The 22,945-nt window shown below is 46.9% G+C and overlaps 1 protein-coding gene across 7 annotated transcripts in view; it reads right to left on the reverse strand.

Annotated features, from left to right (window-relative positions):
* The window catches only part of TEDC1 (tubulin epsilon and delta complex 1), a 93,462-nt gene extending 76,385 nt beyond the window's left edge, over positions 1–17,077 (reverse strand). For 5 of the 7 annotated variants that reach the window (XR_012836583.1, XR_012836582.1, XM_075760218.1 and 2 more), the window contains exons 1-3: positions 16,883–17,077; positions 15,863–15,941; positions 8,753–8,955 (exon numbers count right to left, since the gene is read on the reverse strand). Coding sequence is in view for 5 of the 7 variants with exons in the window: in XM_075760218.1 (XP_075616333.1) it covers positions 8,753–8,955; positions 15,863–15,941; positions 16,883–17,062 (462 nt within the window). In the remaining 2 variants the exon portion in view is untranslated. Of the gene's footprint in view, positions 1–8,752; positions 8,956–15,862; positions 15,942–16,863 lie in introns of all 7 variants that reach the window. The other 2 variants (XM_075760222.1, XM_075760220.1) reach the window with 2 other exon arrangements.
* Between the last annotated feature and the right edge of the window lie 5,868 nt (positions 17,078–22,945).

Below are 22,945 nucleotides of genomic sequence, written 5' to 3' on the forward strand. Positions count from 1 at the left end.
AAAATTGTTTTAAAGCAAAAATTCTTTGCAGAGTCAGTGGAGATCTTAGAATATGCCACAAGCAGTACTGCAAAGAAAACCCTTTGTTGTGCAACTTCATCACACATCTACGCTTTCTGTACTTTTCCAATTCACATAGGTCTCTTAATGCTTATAAATTCTTACCTTAATAAATTTACTATGTCCTGTACACACAATGGAAATGAAAAGACTTATGCTGCCCGCATTGCTGCAAAAGCAAGGCAATGGCAGGGCTAGTTCCCTGAGAGATGCTCTTTTGTGACTACGAGCTGCCACCTCTCGGTAAAGGACAGGTCCCAGCCGCCGTCAGCTTATCCCTGCCATGCTGTGGCTTCTCCCCGGACATCTTCCAAATCCCTCTAAGTACCAGCTCTCTGCTTCCATATTTGGACAGACAGCAAACAGCTTGCTGCTCTTCCCATGGAGAAGCAACCCTATTGGAACATGGATAACACATTTAATCCATGGATATATGCATTAAGTCAACTCCCTGACCTTAATCCTTGAGCAGAGCAAAATAAACCAACTGTCAGTTGAAACCTCCAATGCATGACCCCAGCCCACTCTTCACCTTGACCTGAGTTAATCTGGGTCCAGACAGAAACTCTTTACTCTCAGGTACTACTCAAATCTTAAATACACTAAGTAGGCAGCCTGGTTTCACAAAGGTGGGAAGAAGCTTATCTAGATCCCTCGCTGCAGGACTCTGGAAAGGCAAAGCAATCACATCAATCAAGCCAATAAAGTGCTTCTGCAGCTTTTACTGACCGCTCATTCTGAACTGCTCATAATTCAGACAATGGTTTTAATGTGACATAACATATGTTAACCTGTGTAATTACAGATCTTTAAACAGAGTGTAATTTTTTTAAAAATTAAACACCATAGCCAGAAACAACAGTATCGGGCATGCTTTCCTAATTAATACAGCCATATATCTATCTGCAGGAGGGGAAAATGTGAAAAGGAACAATTTGAACAGACGAACGTGAGAAGGACAACACTATTTTCAATAACGGCACCATCAACAACACTAATTGATTTCCTCCTAGACAAGGTAGGATCCAGATTAGACATATGCATGGAAAGATAGATGGTATAAGAACCCACTCCCGGATGATACACATACCAGTTAAATATCCAGATATTTGCACAGAAGAGTATGTTTTCCACAAACATAAGTGCTCACAACACAGAAGTTATGCTTGTAGTGTATTCAGCAATTAAAAACACCAGTAAAGTCCTATTTTTCCGCAAGGCCTTTTAGCTTTTAAATTGCAATGCCTTTTGTAAAAATTACTACTCATAGCAGCACTCCCAAGAGCTCTGCTAGTATGTGATTGGCAAAGACTGAAAGAGAGAAAGTGCTGAGAGAAAGAGAAAATGTGAACACAGTACCTACCCATGCCTGCCTTGTTCAAACAAGTCTGTCTGGCAGTAGCCACAGGCCTGAGGCACTAGAGCAAGTCAGTCCCTTATCCCATCCCTCCTCATTCATTCAGGAGATTACTTAAGAGGCCTGCAATAGAGCAAAAGCACTATGCCTTTAACAGAGCACAGTAGCATTGTCTAATCTTCAGAGCTGCAAGGTCAAGGGTACCACTTTTAAAATAACATCTAAATCCCAAAGCTCACCGCATCATGTAAAACAAAACATGGAAACCAAATATACAAAAACAAACACGTAGCAGGGTAGACCTTAACTCAGAGCACTGCGTTGTGCAGGGCTCAGGAAATGCAATCCAGGTAAGGTCTTGCACTGTGTTTCCTCTGCCTGCAGCCCTGCTTGCCCACGTCCATTTTGCTCCACTGTGACAGGGGGTAACCAATGAAGAAAGATGCAGCATGCTACATCAGCAGCAAACCTGGAGCAAGAGGCCAACAGGACAAGCAACAGTAACTGCCCTCCAGGAGAGGAGGGACGGAGCTCTGTCACACGCAGAGGGCTTGCCATGCCCTTCTTTGCACACTCCTTTTGTCCTCCTGAGGAAAGAGTGCTTTATTTCAAAGATTCTCCAATGAGAGTTAAACCCTGATCACTTGAAGTGGGACATCCAAAGCAGAGGATGTTCTCATTTAAATCAAAAGGCCATAGAGCAACGATAATCAGCAGGTACCAAAGGTACTGGCTGCTCCCCGCCACTGGAGGGCAGGAGAGGCACTAAAACATCTTAAAATCACTTCGTTTCCCCAAGAGACATGGAAGAGGCTCCCTACGCAGGATTTCAGCTAAGTACAGAGTAACAGTATGACCGTGCTGAGCCTTCCTATTAGCATGCCAGTCCTCATCGTCATGTGCAAGCTCAAGTGACTCCAATGCCTGTTGGTAGAACCCCATCCAGAACACACCAGCTGTAACGCCAGGCTCAAGCAATTTTGCGTTTATTTGAAATTCAGACATTACCCAGAGAAACCGCAAATTCAATAAATTTTAAGTCTTTCTGATCATTTTGGACTCCTCTTTTAGAACATTTTACCTTGACATACTGTCTAAAAAAAATAAATCTTAAAAGCATATTCACTGCATCAGGCAAAAATAGATGTTGTTAACCACAGGGTACATGCACCACAGGAAAGTGTTTTTCATTGGGAGAAAGGTTTTGCGACAAGTCTGAAGCATGGAATTAAAAAAACCCACAAAATATCACAAAGAATATCATGTACATATGCACGTACAGAACAACAGGGAGACAATTTCAGCTATCATCTGTAACTTGTGCTTTAACACACACAAAAGTGCATTTCAAGAGTCCAAACTGAAACGTGCTCCAGTTCTTATATGGCAAAAACATATTCCTAATTTCATCACCTCTGACCACAAAATACGTTTAAGTCTACAAGCAATATCAATAACTAAGGAGATAAAAATTAACACTTCAGGGTTCAATAGCTATCTATTCAGGAAATTACTTTAAAAAGTACAAAAGGCAGAAAAGCAGAATACAAGGCTTTTTCCCCTCAGTTTCTGCTACGAGCCTTTACAGTGTGAGTAGCAGTGCAACAGGAGCGCTACATTAGACTTGTCAGCCAGGCAGGAGCCCAGAGAGCTGCAAAGGTCCTGCCCTGGTGCTACCCCAGCAGAGGCAGCGTGGAGAGGGGTGCAGCACACACCAAAGGCATCAGGCTGTCCCAGGTGAAGCAGCACTGCTCACTAGCAAAAATGAAGGGAGGGAAATTCTGCAAGAGAAACTTTAGGTACCCTGTACCCTCTGTTTAGGTTTCAGGGACAGCTTTTTTTAAGAAAAAAAGTGTTCCTTAGCAGCTACTGTAATACGGTAGTACTAGTAGCAAAAAAAGGGCAAAAAGATAAATGGTGAGAGTTACTAGGAAGACAGGAGGACAAAGAGAATAGAAGCATAAGTACAGGGAATAAGGGAGGGAAATCAAAAAATGAAAGCTGACAGACTAATATAGCCCATAAAGATCTAGAAAGTAATTATGCTTCTGAGTCAGAATCAATAGGTTAATAAATTTCCCTCCTCCACCCTCACTGGAATAGGTGAAGAGGGAAAAAAACCCAGAGAATTTATATTTACTGACACTAGTGCCAAAGGTTTCTGGTTTTCTGCTGGGGGGAACATCAAGCTTGGCTGCTATGTTAACACTTTCCTCTAATAAGATGGTTTATCGAACAGCAGTGATGGTCAAGATTTCCGTAAGAGAAAGGCATTTCAACACCACCAAGCATAAGCCTTACACTATATTGGAAAAAGCCAGTGAGTCAAACTAGACCATGACAAACAAAAGATTAATCAAATTGCAAATCTCAGAGTCAGAAGGCATGTTTAGCTTCATTTTTCCCCACCAGAAGTAATTAAACTGAGTTCACTTTGGCATGCTAGAGACACACACATTAATTCCAACTATAATAGCCATAATAGCTCTATTTGTTGATTACTATAAATTCACAAAAGGGGAGGGGCGTCCAATTTCACTCAGAGGGCAAGAAGCAGGCAGAGGAATTAGTGGAACCAAGAACCAGTGTTTGTACAGCATATCCTGGTGATAATGAGGGCTATAACATCACTACCCCCTTCTAAAAAGCTCAACAGCCTCCACACATAATTAAATTAGGGGCATACATAGATTAATTTCAGCTGTAGAAATAATACCAGTACAGGCAGTATTACTCCTGGAAACAGAAGGAATACATGCTCACAGAGTACTGCTATTATCTGCACAAACCATCGTGGATCTAGAGAAAGCTGTGATCATGTCACTGAAATTTAAGAAGTGAAGCAAAAAAAATTAGTCAAATACTGAATGTGCTAAAAAGGCAGGTTTATATCAAACAATTATCTGCTTCAGAGAGAGAGAGAGAGAGAGAATGGAAAACTCCCCAGGTCTGCCTTCCAGGTTCAGTGAAGGACAGCATTTCACCTACTGGTACTCAGATGTGTTTTGTACTCTAGGATTTTCATGTGTAAACAGGAATCAATGAACAGCACTTGAGAATAATCTGCATGTACACGATCACCAAAGCAACAAAAGATGTTAAGACCACATCACAGCAGTGCACATTTGAGATGGGAATACACAAGGGGTTTAAAGTCTTTAAAGACAACGTCCATCAATTAATCACCCAGTGCTTTAACGCAATAACAACAGGCAAGAATTCCCAAGTAGACACTTCAGTAAATCGACGTGAACTTCCAATTCAGATTGTACTTAAGTCTTTATAGATCTAATAGAATTAGCAATTACTTTTTTTAAAGAGTTGACCAATGCAAGGTTTAAACTTTCACTTAGTGCTTCTGGCGTCACCAACCTGCTGACAGATCAGCACAGTAAATTCAGAGAACGGACTTGCACTACAACAGCCAAGTACTAGAGCTTGACATTCACCATCCATCTCCTCTTTCCTCTCTTGTTCCTCCTGCACAGCAACATGGGCTCCATTCTTTCAACTGTCACCCCTGTATGGTTAACTTCACATACTGGAAGAGAGCCATGAGTGGAAGGCTAGAGAGGGCAGCAGCTCCTTCAGTCCTGCTGCTCACTGGGGCATCCTGCAGCAAGTACGTAGTACCCTGGCTCAGGAGAGAGACTGCAGCACTGCCCTTCCAAAAAAAAAAAAAAAAAAAAATGAACTGAGGCCACATGAGACAAGGTGCCCTGAAGGATTTTCTTACCTCACATACAAAAGCACTCAACCCATACAACCATGCTAGGCTACTAACCACACCTGTCCTTACCAACAACTACCTCAAGATTGTTTTTTTTTTTTTAATTACACTAGCCACATTAAGCCTCCTATCACCTTAAGCCTTTCCTCACGCTTTCACCACTGTTTAGTTTATAATTTTAAGAATCACTTAACTTTTAATTCTGAAGATCTAAGTGCATGTAAAATTAAGCTTGTGGACGCCTTCCCCAGCTCAGGATCTTAAGATTATGAATTCCTTGCAGAGACTGAGCTCCATGTCCATCATGTGTCACGAATACCCTTGTCCCTCTATAAATAACCAGCCTGAAATCCTTTAGAGCTGATGGAAGTGTTCAATTTGCAGGGGAAGAAAACTGTGTTGCTAAGGAACTGCAAAGAAGAAAAGGCCAGAGAGTGGTAATCTGAAATGAAATGAAAGGAATTAATTTAATTGGCCCTTGATATGTTGGGTATTTGGCATATTATCAGCAATTTACCAGGCCGTAGGCTTTGTCTCAAACTTAGGCTGAAAGAATAGTCAGAACATGATTGCACCCTTAATTTAGGTATTAGCTGCATTCTCTCTTCTTCATAAAACAGATCCCTGTCTACTTTTGCGTGGATTTCAGTCAAAATTTTAAAAGCAAGCCATATGAACATCAGTTTGAACTACAACTATGCCTACAGTTCTTGAGACTCCATTTTTCTTAGATGAAGACAAAGGGTAAGGATTTTCTTCACATTTATTCTCACTAGTAGACCAACAGATGTGCTTTGCCAGTAAGTACTGGCTTTCATGCTTTGCTGATTCTGGCAGAGATCTCAGCAATGCACTGAACCAAATCCTATTTCATGGATTTTTGTTTTGCAACATTTTCATTTCAGGAAAATATTTTCAATTGTTTATAATCATTTAAAAAAAAAAAAAGACTCCATATAGTAGAAGATTTTTCAAGCTCCTCAGCTGAGAATTTCAGTTGTTTTAAAGAGCATTTCCTTTTCTTTCTTCTTTTTTGAGACAGATCTTTCTATAGTGAAGTTTTTTTTCTTCTTGTTTTACCTTTTTCCTTCAACTGACTGCAGAGACTACATCTCTGGCACATTTAGAAACGCCTTTACAATTTGTTACACATCTTCCAACACTTCAGCTTAAGTATCACAAATGCCTGGTATTTAACATGCCCAGAGTCAAAATTCCAGTATTTCAATTGTTCAAGTTGTACTTTAACTCACAAGATGTTAAGTATCAAACCGACACACCCTCACCTTCTTCCTTTCTTACTATGATTTTAAGGGGCTATATTGTTGAGCACTGATGAGTAGACTTTGCCACATGAAAGTATCCAATAAAAATATCAAACAACAATATATAACAATAACAAACTATCACACTTTTATGCAACAAACAACAGGCTTTCATGAGTGGTTTACAAGAAACTGACTTACTAACCAAAATGAGGTGTGTGACCCACCTATCTTCTTCCCACCCACCATTACCTCCGTACATCCTTAATTGCGCATTCCTAGATCTTAATTTGGTTGGCTCTTACTGGTTGAATTTATCGGTTTTGTAATGCCTAGTTGATCAAAGAAAAGCTAAAACCTCTCCCTCAAAATTCTCTTTTAACTTTCTTGTGAGGTAGAATCACAAAACACACTAGTTAAGCTGTAACTACATTCTATCATTTTTTTTCCCCATGTGTTGGAGCATGAAAACTTGCTAGATGAATACCGTAAAAGAAAAGTTGCCATTAATGCAATGAACTTTACATACACATGCTAACTCCAAGTCTACAAAATTTTTGTCTGGCCTATTGAAAAAAATTTTCCAGACCTGTAAACCTTTCCAAACACTGTTTTGGATGGTTATTGCATAAAAGCATGAAATATGTATTCCATGTGTTTTGAGCAGGTTAGAATTGCAGTGAAAGGCACAGCAGTAAGGTTGTCAGTGTGGCTGTAAGAGATAACGTTTTATTACCATAGTTCTTTCGTCTCCCAAGTTTTGCATTTTCCAAAGGCCTTCAGAGAAAAACAACATAGGCACTGCCCTATTTCCTGAATTCATATCACTGCTACACTTCACTCATCACTCTTTTGTAACAGAATTAAGGACACAAAAAAAATAATCTGCTACCAAACAAGAAAAAGGTAAGAGAAGTTTAAAGTAAATTCTCCAGAAGCATGTTTTTCCTAAAGTCTCCAGGCACCCTCCACATTGCTGGAGGGCACCACCACTCACACCCCATGCACCAAGCATAGGCCTTTTCAGCGCAGTGAACAATTGTAGTGTAGCACAAGTGGTCTGTTTCCTCAAAATAGTTAGTAATGTTGTTACAAAGGTGACTCTTCCCTTTGAACTCTTTTCCATTTGTACAAGTGTTTTTCTTCTGAAGACATTGTATCTATATCATAGCTTTCCAAACTCTCGCTTTCCTGCTTTGCTGTCACTTAAAAAGATTCTAGAAAACCAGGCAGCCTCCAGTCTACGGGACTATGTATATGGGATCATGAAGACCACCAGGTCTTAGACACTACAAGATATCAGCAGGTAGGGTTTCTGACCCACAATGTCCTTTGCCAAAACATGAGAATTCTCTAAGTCTGTCACTTTTGAACCAGACTGACCAGCAATTAATGTCTGACCTGATGAAGACGACTTAGAACAAACTTACAACCATCCAGAGAGGCCTCAGCCACACCAACGCACTGCACTGATCAGTTTAAATTCAGCCTACGTTACCTGTTGTGTTAAGAGCAGGGATAGTTTATTTGCTACAAACAAGATATAAATATGGAAAAAACATCTTCTCTCCTGAGCTTCTAACTGTACGCTCTAGAGCGACTGTTTATACAGTAACATGTGCACGCAGTCTTAAATGTAAGGAATGGATTTTAAAAGCAGTATCACTAAATATTATTAGACTATGGTTTTGTGGGGCTTTTTGCCTCTTTTTTTGATCACACATATATATCACAGCTAAAGCAGACACACAGCTATCCTTAGCTTAATTCAAAGCAGGCTTTCTATGTGCTAACACCTTTTTATTGATGGAAACACAACAGTATACCCCACTGTTTTCTCAAGGAGGCTACAAGGTCATTAGTTACCCCAACAGCAGTAGCTGCCATTTGGGATCTTGACGTTTTTAAAAAGTACTATTTGCCTTGGGATTACTTGCTCTGCCCAGTGCCAACATTCACAGCTAACCTGTTTGCCTACACTGTAGAACCATTCATGATACAGTCTGGAAGCACAAAACTCAAGCACAGAGACCAAATCCATCCACGTATGTGCATTCCTCCACACTGGTCCCACCTATGCTGGAAATGAAAATCAGGGAATTCAGGCAGGGGTGGGAGTTTGAGAAAGAGAAGGAACCCAGATCACCTGCACACAGAAAGTTTAGAGAAAGGAAAGAAAACAGGTTCCAGATGTTGTCTCTAACTTTTTTTAAAGCTGGAAGAAGGCACTAATTTGTATAGGTACCAAGATACCACACATTACACACTAGTGATAAGACGGCTGCTGTCACAGAACGTTACTTATGGACGGATAAGATGGAATGACACAAACATGCTCACCGTGCACACAGAGGTTTCATCCCCAGTCTTTACTCTGTTCCAAGCCAAAAGCTGCTCCAAGAGGCCAAGTCTGTGCAGCAGCCAGGAAAACGCCAGCAGCAGCTCCCGACTACCCGCTGAGCCGTCAGAGGGGAGTCGATAGAGTTCTGGCCTGCCATAGCCATGGTACCACAACGCTGATTTTACAAACCTAATTTGGTTATCTGGAAAGAAGAAAACAGTTAAGAATAACACACTGCACTACTCAATGCATTTACCCATTCAGTTCCAGAAACTGCTGCCTCCTTGGAGAGCAAGATTTTTAATCGAGGCTAAGATTAATGGAAGACAGTGGAGACTACAGTCTTTATCAATAACCAATAAAGGACAGGAGGTAAAGGGTAAGCGTCTTCCGTATGTTGTCCTGTTCTGATCTACAGGAACTACTTCAAAAAAAAAAAAAGAAGAGTTGAGATCAAGGCCAATAATGGCCTCTTGGAGATTAACAAAGGCAAAACCAGGTAAATACCATCCGCACTATAACAGGACTCCAATTCACCTATTCATTTTTTATGAGCCACCAAACATGCTATAAATTAGTAAACACTCTGGGTCACTTAACTCCTGAATGAAACTGGAATTTAGAGATAGGAGTTTCACAGCCTGCTGCAAATCTCTGAGCACCAGAGAACAGGCAGAGATAATGCAGTACACCACACTGCATACCAGACTGCATGGGCTATTTAATTCTCAGGAACGCTCTGATCCATATTCCTTCACACCAGCAAATGGTACCTGACAGCCATGAGACAGGTACTACAGAACTGTAAACCACTGAGGAAACACAGAGGAAATTATTATTAAAAAAGGTTCTCACCAGTAAGCCTCAGCTGTGTACTAAGTCAAAGCTATAATAAAGAACATAATTATGGGGCACAACAATAAACATACTGGGGAAGAACCAACAGTTGGTGTAAAAGGAAGTCCTGCTCAAAAAGCTATTGGAGTTCTCCAAAGGCAAAAACAAGCAAGTGATTAAGGTAGATTCAACCAATGCAGGACATTTAGACTTCCCAGTGGGATTCAACTAGCACAAAGAAATTAAGCCACTGTGGTGGAGGGAGACAGAAGGCCCCTGAATCAATGACAAGTGCCTAGCAGACAAGAACCAGAGGGTAGGAACAAGCAGTGGTTTCACATGAAGGCTCTGTGCTAAAGAGTTGCTGTTCAACCAACTCAAAATGACACACAGACAATGAGACAGTGACAGAAAATTTGGTGTTGATGTGACATTAGTCAGTAGTAACGAATTCAGGCAGATCGTGAAGGATTGCAGAACCTAATGAGTCCAAGCTTTAAAGTGACAGATAAAATTCTTCTAGAAAAAATGAAAAAGGATGCACACGAGGGAAAAAATAATCCTAACTTTACTGACATAGCAATGGGTTTGGAGCTGAACGCTAGACTCAGGAACGCAATCTTAAGATTTTCATGACAACATCACACTTGGTTCTCATATGCACCCAAAAGCAAACTGAATGTAAAAAACCTAGAAAGGAAACTCAACAGAACAGAGGGAGCAACATTATATAGTTGTCTATATCCACTGTGATCCCACATGTCAAATTCACAGTGTTATTTTATTTCTTCAGTCCCAAAAAGGTTATAGAAGACTTGGGAAAAAAAAGAGAAAGGACAAGTACAGAACAGCTTCATTGTAAGAACTGACAACATAGGCCAAGATGCTGACTGAGAACAGATATGAGAAAACTCTTTAAAACCATGAGTGCTATGGAATGGGTGAATAGGGAATAATTTGTTTGCACAACATTCAATACAAGAACTGTGAGCCAAAGTTAGCAAGCATGTGAGTCAAAACAAGTTAAAGAGATGTTCTTCACACGTACAGTAAAGCTGTGAAATTTCTGGCCATGGGACACTGAACACAGAGTTACACAGGCTCAAGGAGGAACTGGATTTATGGAACAGGAGTTCATGGAAGCTTATGAAATACCAAGATAACCTCTCTGGTTTGGGAAGTCTGAGAAGTAAATTACTGGAGGCTGAAAGAATACCTCCCTGAAAGCATCATTCTGTGTTTGCTCTGCCCTTTCCCCTGGGCATCCATTTTTGACAGCTGCCACAGCTGGATGGAGCTAGAGGAACCTTCAAAATTTGATCCAGTTTAGCCATTCTTATGAAGTAAGGAAGAAAGCCGCTCCCCTTTTCCAGTGTAATGCTTCAGTATTTTCATAGGGTTTCGTAAGAAAACATACACACTCATACACACAAAAAAAACAGAGAGTACAATCCCTGCACAATCAGGGATTGTCACTGCTGTCCTTAATTAACATACCAATTCATTATATTACATACTCATTTGCCTGCTCATTGCCACTTGTGGTAAAAACATCCCTTAGCACTGACACATATGGCAATCTTTCTTTGTCTAGCATCAACTGCTGAAGCTCAAAAACCACATAATGACAAATTTCAAAACAAGAAAAAAATCTTGTTGTTCTCAAAAGGAATTTGTTAATTACAAGAGCCTCCCACAGTGAAGAGTAGCTGATTTAACTTGATTTGCAAGATGCTAAAGGAGTCTTATCCACCAAAAGTAATATAAAGGTGAGACACAGGGAGGAGCTATAAGCTGACTTAATGCTAGTAACCCTATAGGAGCAGTACATTGCTACAGCACTCCTGAGGCTGGAAGGAGCTGGTAGTCATTAAGAGCCACCAAGCCCTTTGTGCCTTGACAAACCAGAGGAAGCTATATTGGCCAACTTTAGGATTTAGGGAAACAAGAGTGCTGATCCCTAAGGAGATGCCTACTTTCAGAGTGTTCCTCAGTCCAAATATACAGCTGAAACTGTTATACACATTGCTACACATCTTCAGCAGTAGGAGCAGGAATACATGATTTGCCATGTGAAAGCTACAAATGAACCCCTGACAAAGACATTACCCATGACTGAAGAACAAAACACAAGATCAGGAGCATGATTAAGCACCTGACACAATGGTGCAGAGCTACTAACTTTTTGCAGGACTAGTGTTTTGCATAGCAGAGCTTCTGCAGAGACACGTGACAATGACAGTTGGACAACTGGTTTTAAACCTAGCTTGTTTCTGCATTACAGACACAAAAAGGAAATCCAAAACGCCTAAATCACTGTTTGCTCTTTTTGCAGAACCTGTGAACGTGAAAACGATCAGCTTCCCTTCATGACGCTAGGGTGGCAGAAATACCTATATGGTTTGCTAAAAATCTGCTGTAGATAATGCACTCCAATCACTCAGGTATTAGAGATTTTATTCTGATCTCTTGAACATCCTCACATGAGCAGGATTTCATGTTGCCCTTTCTTTTCCTTTATGCATTTGTCAAGAAAGGAACTGCCGTAACAGGTAAAGGTAGAAATACTTCAAAAGGAAGGAAGATCAGTACCTACTTTCCTCCTCCTTCAGAGCAAACAAGCATCACATGCTGCCATCTGCAGTTCAGGGAGCTCCCCGAGAAATCACACATCAAAAAGAAGGAATAGAGAGCAAGCCAGGTGGGGTTTTTTTCTTTTATTGTCATTTCCCTGCTCTGATATGTCACTTAGGACCAGATCCACCAAGGCAATTCACCACCTGGATTTCTGTGTTGCTTTGGTCCTTCATCTCCCCCTCTCTGCAACACATTGCCCTCACATGAGAAGGTACAATTGGTGTGGGTATCAGGCAGGAATTGTGGGTGAGCAGTCAAAAGCACAGATCCAGAACTGGGGCTCAAACAGCTGGGGCTCAAAGAGACCTTAGAGAAGCCACTTAGTTTTCCTCATCTCTACAGTGCTCTGCTTACAAGGAAACAGTGCTCACATAAATGGCAGGAGATGCTACGTAAGTACCCAAGACCAAGATGGATTCCTCCAAAATGTGCAGCCAAGAGAGAGAAAATCCATCACTCAGCAGGTAACACCAGTCACTCAGACTCCTCTTTGACACCATATTCTTACAGCGTTTCATTAGGATTAGGCAATCTATAGAGAAAGACCCATACAGTCCTTCCAACAAATCCCCCTCTGCATGCACGTTATTTATAAAAGTATGTTCAAGCAAGTAAAGACCAAGCTGTGGATGAACCTCAGGGTTCCGCTCTCTTAAAACTATACTCAAGCTATGCTCTTCCAAATCCTGCAGAATATTTTCAGTGAATTACAACATGATATTAAATAAGGGTTATGCATTAGCCTAGCAGGCTAAGATGGAAAGGAACTAAATCAAGTACAAGAACAGACACAGATACATTACTTCATGCACTCAGGCAAGAAAGACCTGCATAGGTAGTGGTATTATGGGAAACTACTGTTGCAGAAGAATGTTTTCTGCTTCATTTATCAAACAAAACTATACTGCAGCTCCAGACTCTTTCCCATAGCATAAAAAATGAATTGCAACTCCAGAAAAGAAACATTTCCTCCAAGTATCTAAATGCATATTGCACTGCTACCTGGTGTGGCTGTTCGGTTGTTAACCAAGTCCATCAGCTCTCAGCCTCTGAAGAAAGAGCAGCATGAAACCACTAATCATGACTTCATCAGTAAGGTTATGCCTGGAGTACTCTTACACAGCTTACTTTGCCTCGTACTCCACTGAAGAGAGACTCGTTTTTCTGACACTTTTAAGAGGCTAGACTGTATTAATGGCTTCCCACCAAAGTTTACAGTAAGTGCTTTTTACTGGGTGAAGAAAAATTCTTCCAAACCGAGAAAACAAGAGCACCATTTGCAGGATTTTATAGCTGGCAGGCTTGAGTGGGGTTTCTGGTGTCTTTTTGCAAGAACACAATAGTTCCCACATTTTAAAACATCAATCTGTGTGGATTTTTTATATGTGATTTTTCAAATATTTTACTTTCTGCTAGCTGGCCAATAAAATATATCAAACCATTTAGAAGCACGATGCGGAATGTTTTTCTAAACACCACCACATCACAACCACAACAAGGGAATGACTATTCAAAGCAAACTTTAATGTTCTCTAAAATTCACTTCTATAACAAGATCAGATAAACTACTGACTAACGAAAACTACGAACTCAAAACAAAAATACACGCTAGAGTACAACTTCAAAAGTCACTTGATAAAAGGATTTCCCAGACTAAGAAAAAGTTTTCTGGAAAAATCGGTCCTTTTCTATGGACAAAACCTGTAAAAGCTTCTGTCCTTGCAATGCACTGCTTTCTTCTGGGATCTCACAACTGTAAATGACCCAACATCAGGCACACAGTCCCTGAAATATAGGTCTCACTCTACAGAGTAGTGAGAAGAACCACTGTGACCCCAACAACACACACAGACTACAGGCCAAAGCTCAATGTTTCCTTTGGAAAAACTTTTAGCCTAAAAAAAAAAAAAGGTTACAAGACCATTTGAGTATGGCTTCTCTCTTCCAGGAAGCTGTTCCTATGCACACAGTAACCCTCATACTGAAGGGGTCTTCACAGCCTTCCTCTGGGACCTGGCAACCACTGCTCTCCTTGTTTTAACTATGATAATTAAGAGGTTGTACAAAAACAGCAAAGAAAGGAAAGCCTGATTCAGGGACTGAAGTACTAGATTTGGATTAGAAGAATCCATTTCAATTCTTTGCTGTGCTACAGGATCCCGTGCAAACCCGAGAAAGTTATTTAGCTCCTGTGCCCAAGGCTTCCACTTCATTTACATGAACTAAATACATGAAAGACCACAAGTGCTCCAGAGCAGGGATAGAGAAGAAAGGCAGTAAACTATTGATCATGTTTGCAGCAGACAACTCATTCGCTTGGCCAAGCAAAGGTAATTAGTGTAATTCGAAAAACAGTACAACTCTCCAACCTGAATTTCAGCTATAATCATCAAGTTGTAACTAAAGTTTCTTAAGAACCAACTCAGCAGTTCTGAGCAGAACTACACATTTCTACCTCGCAATCTACCAGCAGAGGCTGGGTTTGCTCCCTCTGGAGCCAGCAACTTGCCACATGCATATGGAAATCCCGTCTCCAAACGTTACAAGCAATTAGTATGGGAGCAGCCAGGATTCAATGAGGTTGCACTTGTGCAGGACCACCTCCACAAAGCTGCAGGAGACAGCCAATAAATTGACTTACCATACACAGCAGATTGTGGATGAGTGGAAAAGCAAAAACAGCCAAATGAAAAATAGCAGTCCTGTGAGTAGCACAGAACCATGCTGATTTCCTGCTGAGCTACTGGCAAAACTATGCTGGTTTTGCTCTGTGTTCCTTGTGAGATATCACCCACAATGCTTAGCCTTTTTTAACTCCATTTACAGAGCCATCAGATTCCCAGCTCTTCAAGGGCTTAAACAATGTTTTGGGTTTTTTTTGCTTTCAAGGGCAAAAGTGGATTTTAAGTGGTCTTGGTCTGAGGAGAGCTTTATCCATCACAGACAATCCCATTCTCAAAACTTCCAACAATGAAAGGACTCCAGATAGATATCTTTCAAGAGAAAAGTCTGAGTAGTAGTATCATACTCGGAATAACACGCATTTAATAAGTAAAGAGTACTCTGTCAATGTGAGAAGCCAACTTCCATCCAGCTTCTCCCCAGACTAGTGGCCCTGTTCACAGATATATTCATGGTCCCTCTAAAATAAGCACACACACTTTGCTTTTTGTTTTGTCTAGAACTTCAATCCAAAACACTGCCTTTACAGTTCATGTACTGATTCACAGCCCTGACATACGACTTGATAGAAAATTAACCACAGAATCATGCATCATATCTGGAATGGGGAAAGAAGGGATCAAAGGAAAAATAAATCTATTTCTGTAATTACCTCTGCAAATGTAGAGAATGCATAAGATCACTGCAGAGACTTACCTGCAGTGAAGTGTCCAAGGGAAGCAAGAGTGCCTACCAGACACAAGAACATCCCAGTTTCCTGGACAGAGCAAGCCAAAGAGGATTAAACCTGCCTGCACACCTGTGATGCAACAGTAAGAGCTGCATAAACTAAGGTATTCAAAATGGAGCATTTCAACAGGGAGCAAGGAGCCAAAGAAAAGATGCTACAAGACCAGTCCCAGTAGTTCCCTGGGACAGAGAAATCACAGAGTCAGCCAGACTATCTAGGTTACCTATGGCATCAGACTCGGTCCACTTCCCTCCATGGATTTGTTTCAGAAGAGTATAGAGCAGCCTCCAGAAATCCAGGCTCTGCAAAAGAGAGGGGTGGGGGGGAGATCAGCAGGCAAAAGATCTGTCACATATTTAGCCTTAATTAGGCAATTACACCCATATCGGAGCATCAGCTGTTACATGGAAGAGCACACCTGCATCCTGCCAACACTGTCAAATCAAGCAGGTTCGTGAATCAGCTACCTACATTAAGGTGCACTCAAAAAGAGAAGGGCTACTAATGCTGGCTGTACAGCAACACCCAGTACTTCTCCCTGCAATCTGAGGGACACGCACACGGGAGCATGGCTTCCAAAATATCTGCTCTGATATAACCACATATGGCACAATTCGCCCGTAGCCTAATCAGCACTTGAAGACGTTGAAAAGATATAACCACGATAGCATCAAACTTCACAAACAAGAGGCAGCACACAATGAGTTGGAACTGGAAATCATTTCTTGGCTACACGAGGACAGCACACCGACAAACTGAAACAGTGATTCTTACTGTTGGAATTTCAGTCAACACTCATAAAATGCTTAAAATAGCTGAGCAAGTGCAGCACCCTCTGTGTGAGCAGGCGGCCTCACAAGCATCACCCTGTAAAGCCCTGAAGCAGAAAGGCCCATGCTGGTGCACAATAAAGGGGAAAAACCCTCAGGTGACACTAGAGAAGGTGTTGCAGACCACAATAAAATACCAAACTCTAGGTTAAAACCACCAGAAAATAAAGCCCTTTCCAGAGCAGCAGGTTTCCCGAGAGGCACACCAGGCAGTCCCGGCTGGGCCCACACACCAGCGTCCCCTCGCAGCTGTCTCCGTCCCACCCGCACGGGGATCCCTGTCCCCCCCCCGGGGCCCGGCCCGAGCGGCTGTCCCTGAGGCAAGGCGGGGGGGAGCCACCAGGCAACAGCGGGGGCCGCCGGCCAAGGGTGTCCCGGAGCGGACCGCGCTCACCGCCTGCGGCCGGTCGAACCTGGCGCGGCGGAGGGTGTCGGGGGCGGGCCGGGCGTGTGGCGGCAGGGCCCGGCATAGGGCCGCGACAGCACCCGGCAGCGCCCGGCCCCGCCGCTGCTGCTGCTCCCGCTGCTCCCGCCGCCGCCTCATCCCGCTCCGCCGCCGCTTCCCGCCCTCTGACGGCGCTCCGCGTGCGCATGCGCAGTGCGACGGAGCCGCCCCCTCCTTCCTCTGAGCCCTCCCGCTGCTGCGCCCCCTGGCGGCTGGGAGGGAGCACTGCACCGCCGGCCCCTGGCGCCGCGTGGGGGCGACACTTGCGGGCCGCGTCCCGCGGAGGGGTGCGCTGGGGCCGCGGGCGTGCCGGGCCTTCCCCGGGCTCCTGATGGCCCGCTGCCCCCCCGAGAGCCGGTCTGCCTCTGCCCCGCCTCGGGGGGGGGGGAGAATTCACCTCTTGCCTCCCCAGGGAAGTGACCCACAGCCGAGTGGGAAGCGCCCGGGGGATGGCACACGTGCAGGTCGCCTCTTGCTGCCCACGCGGGGCAAGGCCGGCTCACCCTGAGCCACGGGCGCGTCTCCTGCCCAGCCAAAAACCGCAAGCGAGCCCTGCAAGACTCCCCCACCCTTCCTGCAAAACCCTGCTTCGGCTTCTCTAAAAACAGGGCTCTGCCGCTGTCAGGACGAGAAATTGTTCCTCGGCTGATGGGAGAGCGCACGGTTTTGGCAGCAGGGGGGCAGCTCCAACCCCCGGCTTCCCGCCTTCCTCCCCGTCCCGTGGGGTGTGATGCAGGCAGCTCGGGTCCTCGGGCGTAAAAGGCCTTAACTGAAGCAATCACAGAGGTTAATCCTCGCGAGGGTGGCAGGGGAGAAACGGTTCTGCCGTTTGGTAGACAGCCTGAGCCACTGAGAGACAAAGTCCACCTCTTGGCTGGGGTTCACATGGCCGAAATCTGGCCCTGAGACGGATTCCACTGCGGGCAGTACAGAGGGACCACCGCTGATGCGTGCCAGGGAGACTGGTCCACTCCACCAGCACAGCAGGGATGCTCCTGCACCAGGGCTGCCTCTGCTGTACATAGGCCCTGCTTGAAACCTCCACTGATGGTTTCTCAGCCAATTACCCAGTTCATAACCCGTTTCACGTGCTATCTATGGATCTAGCATGACGATTTTCCCATTTTTTTTTTCCCCAACATCTGAACACCATGAAACACGTGAAATTTGTTCCAGCTACAGAACAGCCTCTTGCAGCCAAATGGCTGCTCGTAATGAGGAAAGAAATCACACTGGGCTGAGACCTTCAGCAAAGCCCCGCTTGCTCACATGAACTGCATTTGCACTCTTTCCCTCTGGTTGCTGCCCCTCCTGCCTCCCACCCCTGTGCCGGGGAGCACAGCCCTATCCGACGCCGAGCGCTGCATTAGTGCTCTCCCAGTCCCACGGATCCTGGCTGCTGCTCCAGTCGGCCCTGAAAGGACCCCTGGGTGTGAGTTATCCAGGCTTAAGGATTTTTAAAATATCTTCTCTAGCAGCTGTTGTCTCACATCCTCCTTTGTTCCTAATGGCCTGGAAAGCATTTTCCTTATCCTTCATCCAGCTCTAGCTCAGCAATCTCTATCCACTTCTTTGCTCTCCTTCCTAACAGGTTTGGCATCTCCATACAGTTCCTGTCTTTGGTTCCCAACAGCCCATGAAGTCCTTTTTCATTGCCCAGAGCCTTATCGGACCTGGATAATCCTCTGCTGTCTTTGGCATCCTTCTCGGCTTTCCATACCTTGCTGCTATCGGGCGCTGTCTGGTCCCTCCATGACACATCGCTTGTCTATTTTCCCATCCCCGCTGCAGTCTCTGGGCAGGAGGACCTTCAGCTGGAGCCAATTTCCTGTGTTTTCTTGACCACGCCATAAACCCTGCTCAAAGCCATCCCTGTCCCCACACACATTCCTCTGTCTAGGCCTTTCCTCCCCGGGGCAGCTGCCCGCTTTGCCTCTGCCGAGACAAGGGCTCTCCTGCAGCGCCGTGCACGCACCGGTGGGGTGGTCCTGCCCATCACCCCCGCTCTGGGCTCCTGTCCACCAGCCAACGCACTAGATTCCGGCCAGCGAGCATCATCACGCAGCACGGGAGCAGCAGCTGGGACGCACGCCATCCCGGCATGCCAAGACACCCTGTGCCACCTCTCCATCCCGCTGACCGGCCTCGTGGTGCCCCGGAGCCGGGCTGGCCACCCTCCTGGCTGGCGGCTCCTGGTCCCCGGCCCCGCGGCTCCCCCGGCACGCAGCCCCGTGGGCGCAGCTGACACAAGACGCCTGGTGCTGTGGAGGGTTGGCGCCCAGCCACGGGCAAGTTGGACGCCAGGCAGTAAATCCCAGCCTCTCCGGCGCGGAACGGCACGGCGGGGGCTCAGTCCCGGCACACGAGGCCCCACTTATCTGCTCTGCCGGCTGCCTGGGCGGCTTTCCCAGGATGGGAGAAGCCGATGGGAAGGCAATGGTTTCCTGCTGCAGAGATGGACCTTGTGCTGTGGACAGACAAAGGAGGTGACAGTGTGAGGGACCCAGCGTGCTGTCCCAGCAAGGATGGTGAGGCCACCCCATGGGAGCAGAGCCCCTGCCCTGCTGCATCCCGGCCACCCTCACCTTCCCTGTCCCGAGCCCCGGCCCCGCGGGGACTGACAGATGCAAACAAGTAATGACTGGCTGACATCAGCACACCACTGTGTGCACCTGTGTGCACTGTGTCACTGCGATGTCACTCTGTGAGACTGGCAGAAGCCTCCAAGAGCCCAGCTTGACCTGCCTGGCTCTTCCCGCGGGCCCCCCAGCTCTGCCCTGGCACCGAGGCAGCTTCAGGAGGAGCCAGGCTGGCAGTTGCCCCAGCAGTGGGAGCAGCCGTGGGGACCACAGCGGGAAGGGAAGGTCCGGGTGGGTACTGAGAGGCCAGGGATGCTCGTCCTGGGGCTTCGCCTTCTCTCGGTTCCTGGGGCTCGCATGATGCGGCGCAGCCGCGCAGCCGGACGTTTTCAGCACGATGTGTCAACTGGGGTCATTTCCGCCCCGGGTGACTCAGCCGGGACCGAGGGCGCCTGTTTGCACCCGCACCATGGCAACCCGCTGCCGCAGACAGCCCCACTGTTTGCAGCCGTTGCCAGAGATGACAGCCGCGTCCCATTGCCTCATGCAGATTGTATGCAATAACGGCGATCTCTGCTTGCTCCGGCAGCAGCACGGCTTCCTGATACCACCTCAGCCCAGCCCTGCCAAGGGGAAGGTGTGAGCTCTCCTCCTGGGAAAACAACCCCTTTGCTCTTTTATTTTCATTGGGTTTTTTAATGCTTTTATCCCCGTGAAGGCGCAGATGGGAGCCAGCCTGTCTCCCGGCCAGGCCCCCGGGCCGTGCATTGGTGCTTCCCACACTCTGCCGCCAGCTCAGGGCAGCCGGAGCTCCTCTCCACGCTCCTCTCCTCTCCTCCTCGCAGCAGTGGCGGTGGCTGAGCAGACATCAGAGCAGAGATCAGCTGCAATCCCTGCCTGCGCAAGAGAGGCTTGGGGTGGCCGTAGCACTTCACGCCCTGAGCGGACCAGGCAGGTTGCACTGTTTCCTGCTCCAAACACTTCCAGCTCCTTCCCAACGCCCTCCTGGCTCTTTTGTACACTGGGACGCCAGGTTAACCTGAGCAGGAAAAGGCACAGGCTGGCAGCAGGGCGACCATCATGCCAGCAGGAAGGGGCAGAGCAGCACAGGGGCTGTGCGCAGAGGCTGCCTGCGTCGCGGGGCAGGCCTGCAGCGATGCACAGCCCCACACCGCCCGGGGACGGCTCGGGGACCACAGCTCCCACCGGGCACGGAGCAGCCCCAGCATCGGCTGCTGAGCAGTTGTGGGCTCGTGTCTCCGCCAGCCGAGCAGCCGTCCCTGGCTGGGGAGAGGGTGGTGCCTTCCAGACCGGCTACCCGGGGATCTCTGCTGCTGTAGTCCGGCCGTCAGCGCGCTCAGAGCAGCCACGTCAGGTTGCAAATAGGCATCTCCTTGCCAGAGAGCAAGGAGCTGCCTCCTGGCACCGTCCTTACCGGTGAGTGCACGGGGCGCTGATATTGCTGGCATGGCCAGCGCGTATTTAGCGCACTGAGTCCCATCACAGAACAGTTACAGATCACTGGGTCCCGGGCAGGGACCCTAATGGCTACACAAATGCTCTAGTGCAGGTTTTCCCTGGCACAGCGAATTAGTCTGCAATAGGCCTGTGTGGGGGCTGTAGCGCCGAAAGTCAAGGTCAGCTCCCGGCAGTTGGATGCTTAAGACAGACGTTGGCGTTTCCGGCCCTCTGATACAGGGTCTGCGCTTTCAGTATGATAAGTGAATCGGGAAGGATTAGAAAAAAAGATATGAGATCTTGCTATTCTCTGTTCTCAGGCGTTTCACCCTTTCCTTTTTACTTAAATAGCTGAGCTGACGTTCCTCTGGATGGAGAGAAACTCCATCTGCTCTCTTCCCCCTTGGGCCTTTATCCCAAGACTCACCAAAGACAGACGGAGGCTGTGAAGCTCTTATACCTTCCCCCTTGGAAACTCTCCCTGTTTCCCTGAAAATACACAAGAGGCGTGAAAGTAAAACGCAGCTCTAGTGCCTGATGCAAACTTCTCTTCTCGGGCTCCTTGCTGGGGAAAACCACCCAGGACCTGGCAAACATCCCCAGGGCTCTTTGCACCCAGCTCCTCTCCTGCACTGGGATGGGGTGATGGTGGAACAGCCCATCCCCTCCTCTCCTCGTTCCCCATTAGAGCTCAGTCTCCAGTACCACGATTCATGGTCCATCCGCTTCTCGTTACGTCCCTGAACGTCCCCCTTACCCAGAGCCCTCTGCCCTCAGTATCTTTAGCTGCTTCAGTATTTGCTGTGGATGTGGTTCCCCATCAGGAACAAGGTTTGACCCCCCCCCTCTTTGCCACCTCTGCAAAGCTGTTTCCGCCGGTGGGATGGGGCTTCCCCAACCCACTGCTTTGCAGAGCTGGGCTGGGAAGTCCCAGCTCACTGTGCAAGCTTGCAGAGCTCCTGCTGCCCACCATCACCTGCATGGTCCCTCTTACCACTGCCCGGAGAAGAAGCCACATTGCTGAGGTGCTAGGAGATGGGCAGACACTTTCTCGACCTAAAAGATATCAGAGCTCTTTGAGCGTAACACAAATCAGCCTTAAAAATACCTGAAGCAGTGGTGAGCTGGATACCACCCAGGTACGGACCGGCTTCGTCCCCACGAGCCCCGTGCAGCAAAGAGCAGGAGCCCCTGCAGCCGCAGCCCCCCCGCCACGCTGCCCCAGCCCTGCCTGCGCCCTGCCTGTCCCTGGAGGGGACACAGCTGTATTTGCAGAAACATGCCTGCAGGGAAACAGACCGCTGGCCACCCCACGGCAGGTGCCTGGCCCCACCTATGCTGCAAGGGCTGCCGTGTCCCCGAGGGGCTGGAGCCTGCGTGGATGAGACACAAAATCACCACACCGGAGGTGTGACATCAGTGTCCCCATCAGAGCTGGCAGGGGAGGGTCGGTGGTCCCACGGGCATCTCAGCGAGGCGGTGTTGAACCAGTCCCCCCCGGCTCCCCAGCACATGTTAGCCCAGATGTGAGCTGCAGCTGGCTCCCACGGCCACGCTGGCAGGACACGGCCCTGTCCCCGCTGAGGACAGCCCTAGGCAGCGATGCTGAGGGCAGCACCCTGCCGTAAGGCTTCCAGCCTAAGTCGCCCCCCTTGCCAGCTGCGGGTTCAGGGACACATCTGTCCCCTGCTTCGGATTAAGGTCTGTTCCATCTGTGCTGGGAGGAAGATGCAGGGCCAGGCAACCCCCAGCAGCCCCCCCCGCCTGCACTCTGCCTTCACTGGGGGCTGAAACAACACCCCCATCTCTTACAGATCAGCTGAAGGACCCCCCAACTCCCTTTCGGCCCCCGTCTTCTTTTTTCTTCTGTACAGAAAGGGTGGGGAGCAGCAGCAGTTTAGTTTCTGAACCCATCCTGTTTCCTGTCCTTTGCCAAAACCTCTTCTGCTTCCCTACCCAGGGCGTTGGGGCTCGCCCGCACCCAGCTGCCAGAG

Source organism: Balearica regulorum, chromosome 8 (assembly GCF_011004875.1).
Source record: "Balearica regulorum gibbericeps isolate bBalReg1 chromosome 8, bBalReg1.pri, whole genome shotgun sequence".
Taxonomy (NCBI): Eukaryota; Metazoa; Chordata; class Aves; order Gruiformes; family Gruidae; genus Balearica; species Balearica regulorum.